This window comes from Patagioenas fasciata, chromosome 17, assembly GCF_037038585.1.
Source record: "Patagioenas fasciata isolate bPatFas1 chromosome 17, bPatFas1.hap1, whole genome shotgun sequence".
Classification (NCBI taxonomy): Eukaryota; Metazoa; Chordata; class Aves; order Columbiformes; family Columbidae; genus Patagioenas; species Patagioenas fasciata.
In genome coordinates, this window is record NC_092536.1 from 12,112,653 (window position 1) to 12,130,378 (window position 17,726).

A 17,726-nucleotide genomic window follows, 5' to 3' on the forward strand; every position below is an offset into this window, starting at 1 on the left:
TCCGCGGATGTGCGTGCGCGGAGGGGGCGCGGCCAGGGCGGGGCGGGGCCGCACGGTAGGTACGGGCCACCCGGCCTCCTTGGCTGAGCTTTCTGCACCCCAAACCCGGCCTTTTCCCGCCCCCGCTGGGCCATTTAGCCACAGACTCCAACGGGAATCTCCTTCCCCGACCTAATTGGAATAAAAAGGCTCCACCTGTGTCTCTGTGTGTGTGTACATATGTGTATGTATGTAACTATTTATAGATATATGTATGTCTGTGTGCATATATACTGTTTCCCCCAAAATAAGGCAAGGTCTTATATTAATGTTTGCTCCAAAAGATGTGTTAAGTGTTATTTTCAGGTGATGCCTTATTTTGCCACGAACCTGTATTGTTTTGGGTCTTGTGGGGTCTCCTGAGTGTGATTCTTTGGGGGGTGTCTGTCTTTCTTGGTGAAGGGTCTATCTGTCCTGCTGCATTCTGTTGCCAATTAATTTTACTTCTTTACATGTAGAGCTGCCTGGATGCAATTGACTTTTTAAATGAACTGTAACTAGGGCTTATTTTTTGAGTAGGGCTTATATTTTGAGCATCCTCAAAAATCCTGGAAGATCATTCTAGGGCTTATTTTTGGGGAAAAAGGATATAAATACATTTATGTATGTATGTATTTAGCAGACACAGACATGTGTTTGTGTATGGACAAGGAAGGCAGAATACAGCCCAGCAGGTGCCTGTGCAGCAAGCAAGGCTGTGAGTGCGGATCCCAGAGGAAAACAGCCTCATTGGATTGTGCACACGTGCAGGGATTGAAGCACCAAGGGCTCCTGCTCCTCTCTGTCTGTCTGGAGGAGATGGAGAGGTGGAACTCACTGTGCTATGGTGAAAATCACTCTATGCATGTGCTTCTTGCAGATGTACCTGTTTGGGCATGGTGATCCAGATTCCTTACAGTCATCCAGCTTGAAGACCTGTGATGGGTTTGAAATTTGGAACAGCGTCGATTATCTGAAGGACTCGCATGTGTGAGATGTCTGCACCCTCTTCAGCTTCCCTGTCTCCCACCGTGGCACCTTGTACCTCTGGTTAAACCTGTCGTTCAGGTACTGTTAAAAAAAATGTGTTACAAGATGAAAACCCCTAATCCGGAAAAGGCAGGACCAGTCAGTATTGAAGCTGAGTGCCTTTTGGAACAAAGTCCATTTAAATTCTTTTGGATCATAAATCTGTAGGGCTCTGGGCAGAACAGAGGATTACATCTCATGAAGTCCTGCATCTTCAGTACTTAGCACTCATGTCACTGTCCCCTTCATGGCTGATGCCAGAAGAAAAAAGTGTCTCCACATAGAGCCGCATGTGCCTTTACAGAATATAGATATAGGGCTACACATTTACTTACATATATTCATGCAGTATGAAATGTTACAAATAATGTTATAACTTTTGATATTCAAAAGTATTTTCAAAAGCCTTTTACATTTTATTCGGTAGCTATTGTAGTTGAGGACTGAGTAGGATCAGACTTCAGTATTTAAAAGGTGTCTCTCTAAATCTTCTATGAAATGCCTGTGGGCACCTGGACCAATCAGTTGCAAAACTAGCCCATTGATACAACTAATATAACATAAAGCAGTGTCAGACTATTTGCCAGGGACTTTGTGCTGTGCCTTGGTGATGATAATTCCATGTTCTTCTTTGCTTTTGAATTATTTTTAAAAGGTGTAATGCGTTTCCAGTTGCTCCCTTAAAATCAGACACTTGAAGGCAGAAAATTAAATAACAAAACAAAGAATTTCTCTCCTTGTTCTAAAAAAATTTCCTCAAGTTAATGCAATTTCAATACCTTCTCATTTCTCACTCCAGACCTCATTTTATTTCTGCTGGCAATTCCAGAATATGGAGCAGGAAGATGTGATCTTTTGCATGTCTGCATATTATTTATAAACATTGTACGGAGTTTGCTAATAGCATTTTTGTGGTTTAAAGGGATGGGTTGCTTATTTAAAATAATATTATCATGGCCTGATTGTATTTTTTCCTCCCTCTCAGTTTTGCTTTACAAAGGAAGTTTCTTCAGAAGAGGAAGAAGGGATTTCATTTCCAGAGAGTATATGGCGATTCACATGTCACATCGAGAGCTACTGTTCATTGTCCTCAAGTTCTTCATCAGAACATGTCACGGCACAGCTGGACGCCCCCTGTGACTGCCACACAGTGCAGAAGGGGATCTGACTAGTTCCTGCCTTGCCTGCAGACCTGTTGACTCCCATTTGCCAGTTGAAAACTGTTCCTTCACCAGTGTACTGAGAAACAAGTGTGAGCTTAGGGGCTGTTTCAGAGAAGCACATGGTTTATACCAGCCATGTCACCAGCCAAATGGGCTCAACAACCCTCTGACTCTGTGGGGCTTTGTTAGTCGTCGCACTAGGAATCGTTGACCTACAACGTTCATGTTGAGTGTGTTGTGTTTTAAGGTTTTGAGGAAAATGCAGAGACGGCATAGCAGCAACACTGACAGCGCTCCTCCTGAGAGGTACAGCTTTTTCTTTCTTTTTTTCTCCGTTTTCCTCTCCAACGGGGAATGTTCTGATTAAAGTGCATGGTGTGTTTTAGAAGATGAAAACTCAAAAAGTGCACGTAGTGTGGCCAGGCGTTACGCTTGAGTTTAGAGACAGATTGACTTTCCTCCTCCATGTCAGTTATTGACTGCTGTGAACTACAGTGTTTCAGGTTTCACAGTCCAGCATGGCACATATGGAGACAGTTGGCTTAGCATCAGCAGGACTTTTTGGAGCTCTACACGAACAAGTTATGGCACAGTCCCATGGGAGTCCGGGGCACTATCAATCTGAAAGGATACACCTATATTAAAAAAAAAAAAACACATTTATACTTCTGTTATTAAGGTGCTTAAAAAGTCAGCTGGTCTGAAGCTCCCAACTACTATGATAGTATTTTATAAAGGTTTTGGGTGATCCTCTACATTATCCCAGAATCTGTACCTAGCTTCATGTATGTGAATATTTAGAAATAGAATACCTCTAATTCATTTCTGTAATTATCACATCAGCAAGGAAGGCTTGCCACTGTTGTTGTTCTGGTACTAGGTATTCCCTTGCGCTTTCCCAGGGTTAGAGCTTGACTCTTTTTTCTTTCCTAAAGAAGAAGCTAATCTAATTACTCTAAGACAAAGATGGAACTAACGAGTATCATTGCTCTGGCTAAGCAGAGATTGTAAGTGAAAGATGGTGATCACAAGCAGTCACTAAGTATTTCGTAATGGTTTTGCAGGTGGTTGAAGATTGATGTCATGACCACTTCTAGCATGGTACCATTCTTAGTTTCAGGGAAAAAGAAAGCCTCAACTTTTTCTGCATGGTGCTGCTGAAGCCTCAGTGCAGCCTGTGGGTTTTACATGAGCAGGCAAGTCTGGGGCTCGAGAGGCACATAAGATGTTGTATGGGCCATCTCATCTGCAGTGTAGAGCTCTCGGAGTCTGTACAAACTTTAGAATCTGTTTGAATGGTTAAAATGTATTCAGGGCAGCTGTCACTGAGTGCAAAAGATAAGCAGAGTGATGTCAATTGCTTTTTAGAAATACATCTGTTTTTTAACAGGGTAAATGCATGTTGGCACTAGCACAGGCTGAAGGTTTTCTAGCTGTAGAATTAAATGCAGTTGCCACTGGTCTCCACTTCTGTTAGCTTCAGCAGACTCAGAATTAAATCTTTGTTTGTTTTTAAATATGTTGCTGATTAATTCCTTCCTGCTGAAAGCATGGTCTTGTATCTTGGTAGTATTGTTCCAAACAAAACTTGTGCCTTTATCTGTAACGCTGGGTCCCACCCAGTTTGTTTGTTATGTTCCCACATGTAAGTACTGTCACATTATGTCCCTGTCCTGTATGTACATCCCTGAATTGTAATATTAGGCGTAAAATCCGAGATCTGGTTGATGAATATTTTGAACCAAAAAGAGATGTGCAGTGGCTTGTTGACTTGATTCCTTGTTGGAGCCTGTGGAGAGACATTGGGAATGGGCTGTAGCTATAAAAAGCCTTATTAGGAGTTTACTTAGAGCGAAGGTATGCCCAGAGAGGTCTGAAGCTCTCTCTGGAGTGAGAGGAAAGGCAGTGCTCTGTGCCCTGTGAGATGCCTGGGGAGGCTTTTGAACCCATGGGAGAAAGAGAGTTAAGGGCCCTGTATGTGCTGCATGTGCTGTCTCACTTGTGACCACTATTTCTAAAGTTAGAGATCTCCAAGGATTAAAATCAAAAGAGACCAAAGCTCTGCAACGTACCTTATTTGTGTGCTTTGCCTCTTGCTGAGCTTTATATATTCTTTATTCTTCTTTTAGTTAGAAAGCTTTATGCTGTTTACCAGGCATTTACTGCCTAATGATTTGTCTACTTGTTACCTGTATTGTTCCCTGTCATCTAAACTGTCCATGTATTCATTTTAGTACCACAGTACTGAGTTCAGGTGAAGAAAGACTATTTTCTCTTGGTATTAGGATGAAGATAGTTAAGATTTTCTTTATGGAATCTGGCTATAATCCAAGAAGCTCAGAAAAGGATCAGTGTCAGATCTAGTTCTGTCCAGTGCCCAGTAATTTGGGTACACCCATGTCCAGTTTTCTGAGAGTATCAAGATAAAATCATTTCTCCTGACCCATGAGCACATCTTTCACTTTTAGTATTTGTTGCGTCATGGACACACAAGCAACTCTGAATGCTTCTCTTCCCCAGTTGACTCTGTCTGTTGTTTGTGTTATTCACCAGTAGGCAAGCAGCCATCATCCTGAAATAAAGAGAAATTTGAGGGATAGGTCATTTCTTTGAGTTAGCATGATTAACTTGTTTGTATATAATGTGACCTGTCTTGGTTGTGCTGTATAAAGTTACTTGGGGTTTTGTATTCTTTTCTTTAAATGTTAAAATATTTATAGAAGATGATGGATTTGGTGTCATATGTCTTATTTCTTTGGTCCCCCCAAAAGTAAAGGGCATGCTTGGGAGCTCTGTTCCTTAGATGAGTGAACTGGTGTATTTTGATCAGTCCTTTAGGGCTACTCTGATCTTACCTTACGAATCTGGTTACTGGCCTCTAGTTCTGGAACTGTGACTTTCCAACAGCAAATAGAGAGAAAAGCATCTGTCATCTAGAGACCTACAAATTCTAATAGTGTGTGAGGAACTCTTAAATGACTACAGTCAGGACTGGGCTAAAAGACTGTTTAATGACTTTTCTCTAATCTCCATCCACTGCAGAAACCGGAGCCAAACAGTCAGTTCTGAAACCAGCGTGGATGAAAGCGGAGTTTTCGAAAGTCTGAAGGCCGAAGCTTCCTCACCGCAACAGCTCTTCTCAGGCCTGGCAGGAATTCCGTCAGGCACCATCACAGCCACGCCGTTCCAGTCAGGTTTGGTTCTGGGCTCTTCTGCAGGCGGTGGGGAGGTTTTCATTCAGATGCCAGCCCCGAGGGAGGAAGGGGCCAGTCGTACGGAAGGAGCCCCGTTTCACCACCGGCAATCGTCACATCATTTCCACCACGGCCACCACCGGGGTTCGTCTCTGCTGCACATGGCAGGAGGGGACCGCCACGGGCACGCTGAGGAAGGCAGTGACGAACAGGCTGGAACTCCAGCCCCAGCTCTTTCCGAGTTAAAAGCTGTGATCAGCTGGCTGCAGAAGGGGCTTCCCTTCATCTTGATCCTCCTGGCGAAAGTTTGTTTCCAGCATAAGCTTGGTAAGCATCTATCCTTTCTGGATTGTAAGAGAGTGGTTAGGAAGCTTTATCATGCTGTGGTGTCTGATACATTTATCCATGTGACAGTGTCTAGAGGTAGTCTAGCATGAAGGGGACATATTCAAATGTGAGGGATAATACATTTGATAAATCCACCCTACTTTTGGTCCAAACTGTTTTCATCTGTGTCAGTCCCGTCTGTTTCCTGTCCTGGGAGATCAGTTCTGTACTTCTTCCTAATCTCTCCTTGACATTCCTATAGGGGCTAAGGATGTTACCAAGGCTTCTCTTGCAGACCTCTCTCTAGGAGAGATGTGGAGAGCTCACTCTGGTGATGAGCAAAGGCTTCTGTGTAGCACAGGAGGGTCCAAAGGGATGAGATACTCCTACAGCTGGAAGGATCATAGTTGTGAAATCAAACCAGTTACATCCTGCAGTCGAGATCTTCAGAGTTCTCTGAAGAATATGTCTGTCCATGTTTCTTTAACGGTATAATACCTGAGTATTCCATCCCCTCAATGGTCATGTAAAATCTGTTAATCTAATCCTTCTCTTACTATGGAATTTTATGTGTAGCATAGCTGAGGATCTTACTCATTGTGGGAGTGGTATGCTGAGATTATTATCTCAGGGAAGCCAATGCTGCTTGAGTTTAGTCCACTTACCATTCTGCCAGCATACCCAAAAACAGGTGTCGATTCATGTCTACAACATCTTGTTCTTTGAACCTGGTATCATGTACAGTTTTGAAAGTGTGCCTTGTCCTCCATGAGCTGCTGAACTGCTGTTGTAATATTGTTACCGAGCTGAATTCTGTTGGCACAGTACAGCTCCAGCTTGCAGCACTTGGCTTCTCCTTTGACACAGAACCTGACATTAGGACGGAGTGTCTGTACTGGGCTGGGGGCCAAGTGCTCACTGCAGCACCTTCATTTTCATTTAGCTTGAATCTGAACTTCTTACGAGTCCAGACTGCCCTGGTTTAGTCACCTATATATTTTAGTTCTCAGTGCATCCAGAATATCACCCAGTAAATTTTCTTCTAAGCTTGAGATGCTGACACCAAATGGTTTAGGACCGCAGATCCTCCTGCCCAGCTTTGCATACTTTGACAGTGCCTTTCCCCGCAGGGATTGCCGTATGCATTGGGATGGCCAGCACCTTCGCCTACGCCAATTCGACACTCCGAGAACAGGTTGCTCTGAAGGTGAGTACAGCTTCTCACAGTCTGTCAGAATAAGAGCCATAATCTTCGCTTTCTCTTCTTCCTGCTCCCCATTGATACTCTCCCACCATTTCCATCCTGCTCTTTTGTGAAAGTGTGACACAATAAAACAAAGAGAGGAAAATCAGGGATTTTGTAATCTGCTCATGGCTCTGCCGCTGACTGGCAGTGCATCTTCAAGCTCTTCTCTGAGCTTTAGTTCCCCATTATGTACAGCAGAGGTGCTGAAACCTATTTCACTAGCTAATGATGAGAATTGCTTAGGATTTAGATGATGTTTTGAGATGTTCAGCTGAAGGATTTTGTAGATGTATTACTTGTTGGTATCTTATAATGCTCTGCTGATAATATGCTTAAAATACAAAGAAACCAGCAGATCTTTTCAGGCCTTATAATCTTTGGTGTCAGCAGAATATTTCAACAGCACTAAAAACACAAGACTAGAATTGCTTTTTTGTAAAAATGACATGGGTGGCACAAGTGTATATTTATATCTACCAGCCGCAGTGGAGTAAATGTGATACGATGCTGAATGAACAGATAAATTGCACAATCACGTAATAGATTGCTGTTCCCTTGCACTTTGCACCTCTGTCTTTCCAGCAGTGTGCCCCTTAATCCACCTGCTTTAAATCTCAGCCTAACATCCCTGGCTGTTGAATCACCGCAAAGAGCTATTTTCATAATAAATCATCTCACAAGAAAAATGCTGGTATTTTTCATTCTGGGAGTAAAATTTACTCTCCAGAATTACACTGGACCAAGACCCAGGACAAGGTCTTCTGCCATTCAGCTTCCGTCTATAATGTTCCTTGTCTTTATAAATGCAAAATTTGCACTTCTTTTGACCTTTAATTATTTCTCCAATCAAAAATGCTTGTTCTAGAACCTCCATGCATTCAGATAACATGCATAGATGCTGTGTGTAATGATGGGTTATGTTACATTTGATTTAGTTAAGCCACCTTCTAAGTGACTTTGGATCTGTTTGTCAAACATTCCTTTGATGAAGTGTCATTCCAAATGGGTAACAGCTCAGAATTACAGTACAATATATGGAATTGATTTTTTTTCTTCTTTTTTAATCTGCTTGTCAAACTACATTTTAAGTATCAGGAGAATTTAGATGTCCCAAGAAAGATCCCTACTCTGAAAATTGTGTTTTGCAAGTAAGGCTGTCATTTTCACCATTATATTTTGATTAATTTCTCTGAAGTTGCTTTATTTGAAAAGGTTATGTGAGTGAGAGCCATTTCTGCCTGTCTTTGTATACATCTTTACCTAGCAGCCTATTTCTGAGTCTCAGCCCTATGTAAATTAACTAATTACTGAAGACTTAGTTGCGTATTTGTGTCCCCTGAGTTGGTCTTGCATTGTTTCAGCAGCTAAAGGCTCAGAGCGCAACCCTTGAGACTTTGGAATTTATCTTTGCTGCTTTTCCTTGCTCAGGAGAAGAGGTCCGTGTTGGTTGTCTTCTGGATCCTGGCCTTTCTCACCGGGAACACCTTTTACTTGCTTTACACATTCAGCTCTCAGCAGCTGTACAACAGGTGGGCAAAATTTACATTGTATGTGATGGAAGCAAGTGGTAATTGGCAGAGAGGAAAAGAGGGAAGGCCACTTTTCCTACACTTTGAGAGGAGGTGTGCATATTTAAGGTATCTGCTGTCTTTGTTAAATCTTTTAATACCTTTCAATGGAGGAAAATAATGTCAGCATAGCCAGGTCTGAATGGACCAGGCTGTGATGTTGCAATTTTTTTCTGCATCAAAGCAGGGTGGATACTTTTTTATAGTGGGACTTCTGAATTTCCATTCTGACCATGGAACAGAATGAAGAACTGAATATGAAGTACTGAACATGAAGAATAGGTCTTAGAAGCAGATAAGAAACTTACCCACAGATTTTCCTCTTCCTGAAGTGTTTTCTTTTCCCTTCATTCTATCCAGCTTTGAGTCTATTACAGGAAATAAACCAGAGGTGAAACAGTAGTGTTTTCCTTCAGTGTCCTCAGGGCTTGAAGGCATTAGGATCTGAGATAGTTAAGATAGCCTCCATTTTCAAATTCTGACTAAAGTGGTCCTGAAATACAGAAAAGTTAGTACCCATGGATTTGTTTCAGTACTACCCCTGCTTATTATAAAGCGGGGATTAAATGGCAGATAGGAAGCAAAGGTACAGAACTTAAATGAGGCAATGTTAGTAGAATAAACAGGAAGAAATGGAGCAATATCAAACCTAGTTACTTGAGAAAATAGTTTTGATATTAGTAGCTAAAACTGTATGAATTATCTTCCCAATGAAAGTTTTATTTGTCCCACTGAAGGGGACTTAGAACTTCAGACAGAAGACACAATGTGTGTAACACACATCCATTGGGTTATGGCTCCATGGCTCTTGGGTGTGTTTTTTCTGTTTGTTTTATTGCATCCCTACTTCTTCCCACCAGCACTGTCTATGCAGTGCAGGAATCAAGTCTGCCCACAACCCAGGTATCCTTTGGAATTGCCCATAATGGATTTGGGTTTGAACGTTGGAAAGCTGGGGATGCAAACACTTCTAGAAAGGGGGGGAGATGAGAAGGCTTGTATGTGTGGGTCCAAATGAGAGGTAGCAAGTGTGGGACACTGTATGGGGCTTGTGGAGGGAATGGAAAAGAGAAACAGGTATGGCAGCAGGGTGTGAGAACGCTAAGAAGAAATTTGCACCACAGGGAAAGAGTGTGGCCCAAAAAGAAGGTTAAGGTTAAAGGCATGAATGGGATTAGTTAAAAATAAAGGATATATAATGTGAAAGAAAAGGCTTTCAGCAAATTGGGGGCATCCTGCACACTGTTTAGGGTGTGGTTTATTAACAGTGGGCAGACTGGGCAAGAGCATCACAAAAAGGCCCTGTTTCTGCAAGTGTTGTGGTGCCTACTGTATTGTGCTTGGGCTAGTGTGGGGACCTGAGACTATTCATGAGGGAGACCTGTGAAATTAGAAGCAGCTGTTTTGATTTTGTTTCTTTCCAGCTTATTTTTCATTTCCTGATTTATTTACTTTTTGCTTTTTTTTTTTTTTTTTCTAGTGCATGAATAGTAGTAAAGTCTCTGATTCTGTTTCTGTTTTTAGGGTGTAATTTTACCTGTTGTGCTGTGCCAGTGTTGTGAGTATTTTAAATTCACGTTCAGGCTTTTCATTTTGGGTTGGTTATTTCACCTTTGGATTTTTTTTGTTAAGTTTTTGCTTTCTACCACAAGGCTTTAGTAGGTAAATATCCTGAAGACGAATACTGGTCTTTCAGTCTGAGTAGGGTCCAGTCCTCATTGCTGCTCAGGTCAGTAGCTCCTGCCCATCGCTATATGAAGTTCTGCTGCCCTTCTTTAAAGAGCAAACGTTCAGCCCAGTCAATAACATTATGTAAGGGGCATTACATTTTTGATCATTGGTTCAAGTAAGAGTTGCTAATTAACGCAGCCCGGCTCTCAGTCTGCTTCAGACAGTGGCAACGCAGTGTCAAAGCATGACACACCTCAAGTTCTGACCTGTCTGCCATGTCTAATACACCACTTGGTTTCACATGCACAAGTAGCTTCAAGCCACGCTCAGAGGAGCAACACACAGTGGCCTTGACTTGGCCATGACTTCCCCAAGGTGTGGTAACTACTGATGACTTGGACTTCAACAGAAAATCTTTTACAGTCAGATCTGATAGAGCAAGCTCATGGACTTAGAGCACCATCATTGGATAAAAGGCTCTTTTGGATTGCAGGTTATGGAGACTGCGGTCTTCTAAAGCAGGTTTTGTACATGTTTGGGTCCTGGTTTTGAATAGTGGGCAAGGCTGCTGACCTCAGTAGAAATGGGCAAGAACAAAATCATGAGGATCAGAGGAACCATGAGACTCATTTGCATGTCTTATTCCTATTGCCCTTGAGAACTTTGTGAAAGTTCAGTGCAGTCTCTAGGCTTTCTCTAGCCAGCAGTGGATACAGCTGGTGGCAAGAAGCTTCAGTGAGGTTCTCCTCATTGGTATTTGAGCCTTCTTGTCATGCTTTTCAGCCTCATATTTCTGAAACCCAACCTTGAGAGGCTGGACTTCTTTGACCTGATGTGGATTGTGGGGATTGCAGACTTTATACTGAAGTACCTCACCATAGCATTGAAATGCCTGATTGTTGCCCTGCCTAAGATCATCCTAGCTGTCAAGTCAAAGGTAAGAGTCTCTTTTCTTCTTGATGTTCAGATGTCGTTGATAATCTGATACCTTTACAACATGTTCACAGCATGAAATATGGGTGGAAGAATAAAAATAATACAGTCTCTGATGAAACTTTGGCAGAAGGTCACCTGGGTAGTGAGTTTTGGTTTTTGAGCCATGGCAGACCTGAGCAAGGGTTTGGTAATGCCAGCAAGTAATTATAGTCCAGAGAGAGGTAAGCATCGCCTGAAAACTAATAGGTACTAGCAGTGAGATAATTGCTTTTCAGTTTGACTGTGTTCCAAGTCTTGTCTTCTGAGTAATCTCTGTAAACAGATATTTCTGAAGCACAAATCTCTTCATTTAATGGAAAGAAATTGCAAGTACTTGTCTCTTTGGCTTTTCACTTGGGTCAAAGCAGCAATGGTATTAAATTGAAGCTACTGATACCAAAGACGACAGTGCCAATTTGAAGCATGGATGAAGAAATATTTTAACTAAGTGGTTAACATACTTAAATGTTTTTATAAAATCATATGTAGACTAGGTCTAACTTTTGAAACTTTCTCACCACATTCTCTCTCTTGAAATACCTTCTCATATTCTTTTGATCTTGCAGATCTGTCATGTCGTGCCTTCCTCCGCTTAATAGTGTCTACGTTTCAGTGGCAAATGTAGCAACGTGTATTGTTTGCATTTGGTAAAGAAACTTTCTGGCAGCTAAAGGGACTAAACACACTATATAGATGCAAGATATTATTAATCACTGAAATTCTCAGGCAGGGCACTTAAGGGGATATCTAAACTGGGAATAGTTTTGCTTACAAATGACATGGGTGGCAGGGGAGTTGAGCAGTTTGTTCCTGCACAGCAGGGCTATATGAGATGGTTATTAATTTATTTCTGGCAATTGTCCAGCTCTTTTTTTTTTTCCTTCATCTTCTATTATTATTATTTTATTTTGGGAGATTAATGTGCTAGGTCAGAGCATAATCCAGCCTGGGGAGGGAGGGTAAAGTGATGTGAATAGTCTTCCCAAGATAAATTGCAGCATTGGAAAAGGTTCACAGCCTTTGCTTGCTTGTCTGAGAGCTATCCCAAGTACTCATTAATCCTTGTCGGGAGAGAAGAAAGAGAAGGGGTCTTTATTTGCAGCTACAGTGGGAGGCTGGTAAGACCACATCTGTCAAGGGCCTATAATGACTCAGAGCACAGATGCTTCGTTTTTAATACCTTTTTCTGGATAGCAATATTTCTCACTTTTTTTAAGTCCCTTTTTGTCTTAGGATGCTGTTGATGGTCTCAATATCCCTTGACATCTGAGGCTCCTGTTACCTATCTCTATGGATCTGGATTTAGTTTTATCCCGCTCTCTGCACTGCATCCATTAAGCCAACCAGGGATGAGATGTGGTATAACAAATTAAACAAGATCAAACTGGGATGGGAGACCTCCAAGAGAACCCCAGGATGCCACAGAAATTGTAACTGATAATCACATAGCTGAGCTCTTTCCCTGAGCTTGAAGACCCAGCTTACTTCTTAGGTCAGCTCAATGCAACACATCTTAATTTTCAGGTGATTTTTTTAATGTAAACTTTTTCTGAGCTAGAACACTTCTATTGCACTTTAGACACATCAACCAAATTCTTATCAAGTTATTTGTTATCTTCTATCTTAATACTTGCCAGACACAAAGTTACTCTCTTCCTCCCCATGTGCTTGTTGTGGTGTTTCTGCTTGAAGCCCAGCTTGTAGTTTATGAACTCCTGGATGGCTGTCGCTTAGTGGTAGTAGGTAGAAAACTGCTGAAGAAATATAAATTAGTCACAGAGTAGAGCTAGAAGATGTTTTCAAGATATATATATATACGTACATATATATATACACTGAGAATTCTGCTGACTTAACTTGTCAGAACAGCAGCCTCTAGTTCCCCACAATACAAGGCCTGAAGCTGTCAATTGGATTAAGGTTTTTAATCCTCATAGCACCTTCTTGCTGGCAGTCAGTAATAGATGATAACATTTTCCCAGAGATGAGATATCTCCCCCTCAGTTCTCTGTAGAATGAACATCACCAATTTTTAAAGATCATTAATTCTAGATGGTATTATTCTCTTCTGGATTGTCTTCCATCCCTCCTGTTTTCCAGGTCTTTTCTCCAGTCTGTCAAGATGAGTTTGGATTATAATCCTTCTTTCCAGTGCATTTTACAGCCTTTCCCATTTTGGTGTCAGCTGCACATTTGATAAGCATTCTCTGTTCCATCAAGATCATTAATGAAAATAGGGAGTAGTACTAAACTCCACTTATCTTAGTTAGATGCATCTTTTAATTTTGACAATGCGTACATTACAATTTTGGGCTAGAGCACTCTGTTCTCCAGTCTAAAGTACCTGGATCATGTCTTTCTAGTATGGCCCCATCACAGGAAGGGCAACATTTGGTTTGAGATGACATCAAGAACCATCTTGGATTTGTAGCATCAGTTTACCTTTTAACTGAGAAAAAGCAAAGTAAAAATAAAAGGCAGAAAAAGAGGTTTGTCTTTGTAATCAGAATGCAGAGAACAGTAAACATGATAAGTGCTTAAAGGGTGAATCATGAAGACTGCTGTATTATCAGGTTACTAGCCAGAGTTCTCCAAGCTTGAATAACTCAGAAATGGAATATCCCTGCAAGCAACCCCTCCAAAGAACAAGGAAAGATTGAAAAATTGGCAAGATAATCCCTGACTTTCCCAGGTTCCAAACCAGCTCAGAAAACAGAGCTGCCCCGAGAGGCTGCGAGACAGTTGGGCTGGAAGGCAGGGAAAGAAGAGCTTGCAAATAGAGGAAAAAAGCAGAAAAAGGAAGGTAAGCCCAACATCAGACTCTGATCTGACACCTCTGCAGTCAGCGGGAGAAGGATCGTACCTGTGGCCAAGGGTGTCCCCTCCTCCCCAAGGGCTGCCAGGGGCACATCCAGCTGAGTACAAGTTTTAATAGCAGCTGGGCTCATAATTTCTTTGGAAAGGGGGCTTGGCTCCCACCCTGCATGCTAAAGGCTCTCCATTAAAAAAAGGCAAATAAGATCATTTGGTTCAATATAAAATGAATTAAAGTAAATTAAACTGCAGGAGCCATGTGGCCTGCAGAGCCCTCCATTGTTGTATGCACATAAATGGCAGCTTTTCATTTTCACTGCTAAGGAATGACAGCTTGAGGGGGGTGGAATTAAAAATAAGGAAATAAATAATAAAAAGATGCAGTTGCCAAAGATTTCGTTTAGGAAATCCCAGATGCCTGCAAGTCTCCCATCCCCTCCTCATGCTGTTGTCAGCAATCTAAGCTGATATCCTGGAGAAGGGAGTGAAGCATGGGGGCAGGGGGGAACCAAACAGTAAGAAACTGGTATCCCATGTTGTTTTATATATGCATACATATATCCTTTTCTCTATAGGGGAGAGAGATACCAAGGATGTGCGTTTTTCCAACCGTCTTGGAAAACAATATGCAAGAAAGGTCCTAAGTAAGACAGACACTAACAATTGTGTGTTGAAAACATGGCATGAAATTCATGTTGAATAAATACTTAACAGTTTTGTTTGCAAGCTAGATCTAGATATTGCAAGTTAGGTTTCTTTGTGGCAAGACTGGCATTACTCACATTAAGTTTTCCCTTTGTGCTGTTCAGATAGTGTCAGTGGCAAGCGTACAAACAGCAGTCCACACTAGCACTGTGAACTCACTGCATCTTTGAAAATATATGAAATATTTTCTTGGGTTGTGTTTTGGTTTGAAGTACCGTCTCATCAAATCTGGTTGGAGGACACTTGGCCCGTATGTGACAGCCATTCTTTACAGTTTTGCACTCGGACTCCAGACCAGATCCCTTTTTCAGGCATGTGCTACGTTACCTAGCATAGATGGGTACAGCTCTGCCATGTAAACTATACATTAAGCTTTCTATACACCTTCTGAAACTGCACCTTGGACTTAAAATATCAATGTCTTTTGCACAATGTTTTTAATCATTCAGCTGAAGCAAACTCCAGGCAATATATTAGCATCAGCTGATCTGTGATAACTGTGTATCCTGTGAGTCTGAAGCTACTAAGACTTGATTTTGAGTAGCCCCAGTGCTCTTCCATGCTCTAATGGAGCACAAGCCTGTCCGCAGTTACTTTGGTTCTTGTGTCCCCACCTGTTCCTGTCTCTGTGCACAGCCTTGTTCAATTAAACTGTATTTGTAAGGAACATGAGCACTTAAAATGATGATAATTGTTCTGCAGCCTGCCTCCATCTTGTGTCAGAGCTCAGCTCCGTGGGAGACCGTGGTCCTGCAAGGATTTTCACCAGCATCCTCGGTACCACAATCCTGTTTACTGCTCCTACCCAACACCTTCTTATATTGGCAACAGGACCTGCAATCCCAGCAGAGCCTGCTCTCCTCTGATCCAAATTGCCAGCAGGTCTCAAAAGTTTATTTCCCAGCATCTTCCTGTTTCAGAATATGTCCTAATGCTGCTGGCAACAGAACAAGTGAGACTTGGATCCTCCCTTGAGTGCTAATCACAACTTACAGTTGCCTCATTGCAACTTCTCTCACTTCTTTTGCATCCCGTTTTAATTCCGCTGTGTAAAACCTTAGCATGCCTTTCTGTTTCCTTCTGTGGAGGCAAACGTGCACACATATGCAAAGCCTTATGTCAGAAGAGACTGGAAAGTTAACACTTAGGCTATGTGGGAATTAGCATTGCTTCTGCAGCTGTAATTTGCCCCCTTTGTTGCGTATATATTATGATTCAATTTTTAATTGTGTGACTCCACGTTATTTTCTGTAAGACTCCTTCCATCCGTCACCAGTGTGTGCTGTGCCCCACAGATGAAGCAAGGTGAGGTGCTGAAAGAAGCTCTGGTGGAAACTGGAAAGTGCATGGAAAACAAAGAGACCATTGGAAGAAGAACATTCTACAAGTTATAGTTGAATGCCACACCGGAGAATTCAATTCCATCCTTTTCTTTGCCAAATAATTCCTGTGTGATTCTAGAAAAGCCGTGTACAGCTGCAAACTGAAGTCAGTGGTTTAGCTTTTAATGGTAACCTGATCTATAAAATTAAGTGCTCTACAAAAAGTCTGATCCCAGACATCTCCATTTGGACACCAAAATAACCTTACCTTCACCTTAGTGTTTCCACATCTCACATTTTCATTTAGAAAGTGCAGAGAACAGCTGTCCCTGATGTCAGCCAACAATGTGAAAATAAGGAGGTTTTAAAATCTTTTACTGTAGCAGTGATGTCATTAAAAGAATGAAGACATTTTATTAATTTGCTGCTCTGAGCAGAGCTCAAATAGCAAGAAGTGATAGGATGCAGACCTGCCATCGAGTAATGAGGCTGTAACAAAATAGTGAAGAGTCACATGCTTAATGAGTACCATTGAACCTCAAAAAATACTATGTGCTGACATCATTACAGACTCCGTAGTACTGCATGGTCAGAAGGAAAACTGCAATTGTATGAAAATCCTGAATTCTGTGCATGATTTAAAGTGTAAAAATGGCCTTTCTGTGTGATGAAGAAGGCAGAGGGAACTGGAAGGTTACACGAGTGATTGATTCAGTTTTTAAAAAAGCATTCTGGGGAAAAAAAAGTCGAAGTCCTATCCCTATAGAGTGTAATCAACAGAAGATTCCCAGATTTACATGGATTTTTATAGAAAAAGGAAAAGTCACCTAACACAGGCAGGCCTTGCCTTATTTCAGGCTGTTGTTCTGAGTCAGATACACAGGAGAAATAAATGTACTTGTGTATAATATAACACAAAGTTTTTACTAATCTTGATAAGCAATAGCTGAATTACTTTAGCTGATGTTTTCAGACAAAACACAGCTTGAGACAAATATTTGGCTTTGAAAACTTCAGCCTAGCTATCCAAGATACAAAAAAGCTGAAAAGCAGAAGACAGAAGGGTGTATTGAGTGCACTTCCAAGTGATGGGCACTGTCTACAATAAGTTCCTGCCATCAGAAGTCTAAGTTTTGCTGCTCAAATTATGGGGAACAAACCATGTTTTCTAAGTTTCTGACTCAGAAGGAAGACACTGCTTCTGCCACAGCCCTTTGTAGAATTACTTCTGATTTTCTAGGCGCTTTTCTCCTGGTTTAAAAAAGGGCTGGTGTGTTGCGCTGGGGACTGAGATGCCCAGCAAGCCTTGCTTTTCTGTGATCATTTACTGGCTCACTAGTCTTCTAAAGGATGCTCACCTGTCCTTGTATCGCCGCCCTCCTTGCTGTGATCACCCTGAGCTTATCAACAAGCCTCAAACAGTCAAGGGGGTGATGTTAATGGGCTCAGTGGAGAGATGCATCCCTTTAAAACATAACTGCGCTCTGGTGAGGGTCTTCACAAGTATCCAGCTGCTCAGAAATCCTGATACTCTGCGGTTAGCCCTGAAAACTGAAGATTTGCATTAGAAAAAGGAATTACGAAAGCTTTGTAAAGGGTGGAGATTTTGTGGTGAGGAAATTGAAATTTGTCACTTGCTGCATGTTCATTTTACAGCCACCCTCTGTCACTTCCAATTCCACAGCCTGTCTGGA

General features: G+C 41.7%; 1 protein-coding gene across 5 annotated transcripts in view; it reads left to right on the forward strand.

Moving 5' to 3' along the window:
• The window catches only part of RNFT2 (ring finger protein, transmembrane 2), a 37,596-nt gene that overhangs the window by 9,349 nt on the left and 10,521 nt on the right, over positions 1 to 17,726 (forward strand). The window contains exons 1-8 of one of the 5 annotated variants that reach the window (XM_071815885.1): positions 63 to 223; positions 899 to 1,086; positions 2,033 to 2,516; positions 5,253 to 5,731; positions 6,862 to 6,938; positions 8,406 to 8,506; positions 11,000 to 11,153; positions 13,884 to 16,256. In XM_071815885.1, the coding sequence (XP_071671986.1) occupies positions 2,434 to 2,516; positions 5,253 to 5,731; positions 6,862 to 6,938; positions 8,406 to 8,506; positions 11,000 to 11,153; positions 13,884 to 14,123 (1,134 nt within the window). In that variant the 5' untranslated portion in view covers positions 63 to 223; positions 899 to 1,086; positions 2,033 to 2,433 and the 3' untranslated portion in view covers positions 14,124 to 16,256. The other 4 variants (XM_065851885.2, XM_071815884.1, XM_065851883.2 and 1 more) reach the window with 4 other exon arrangements.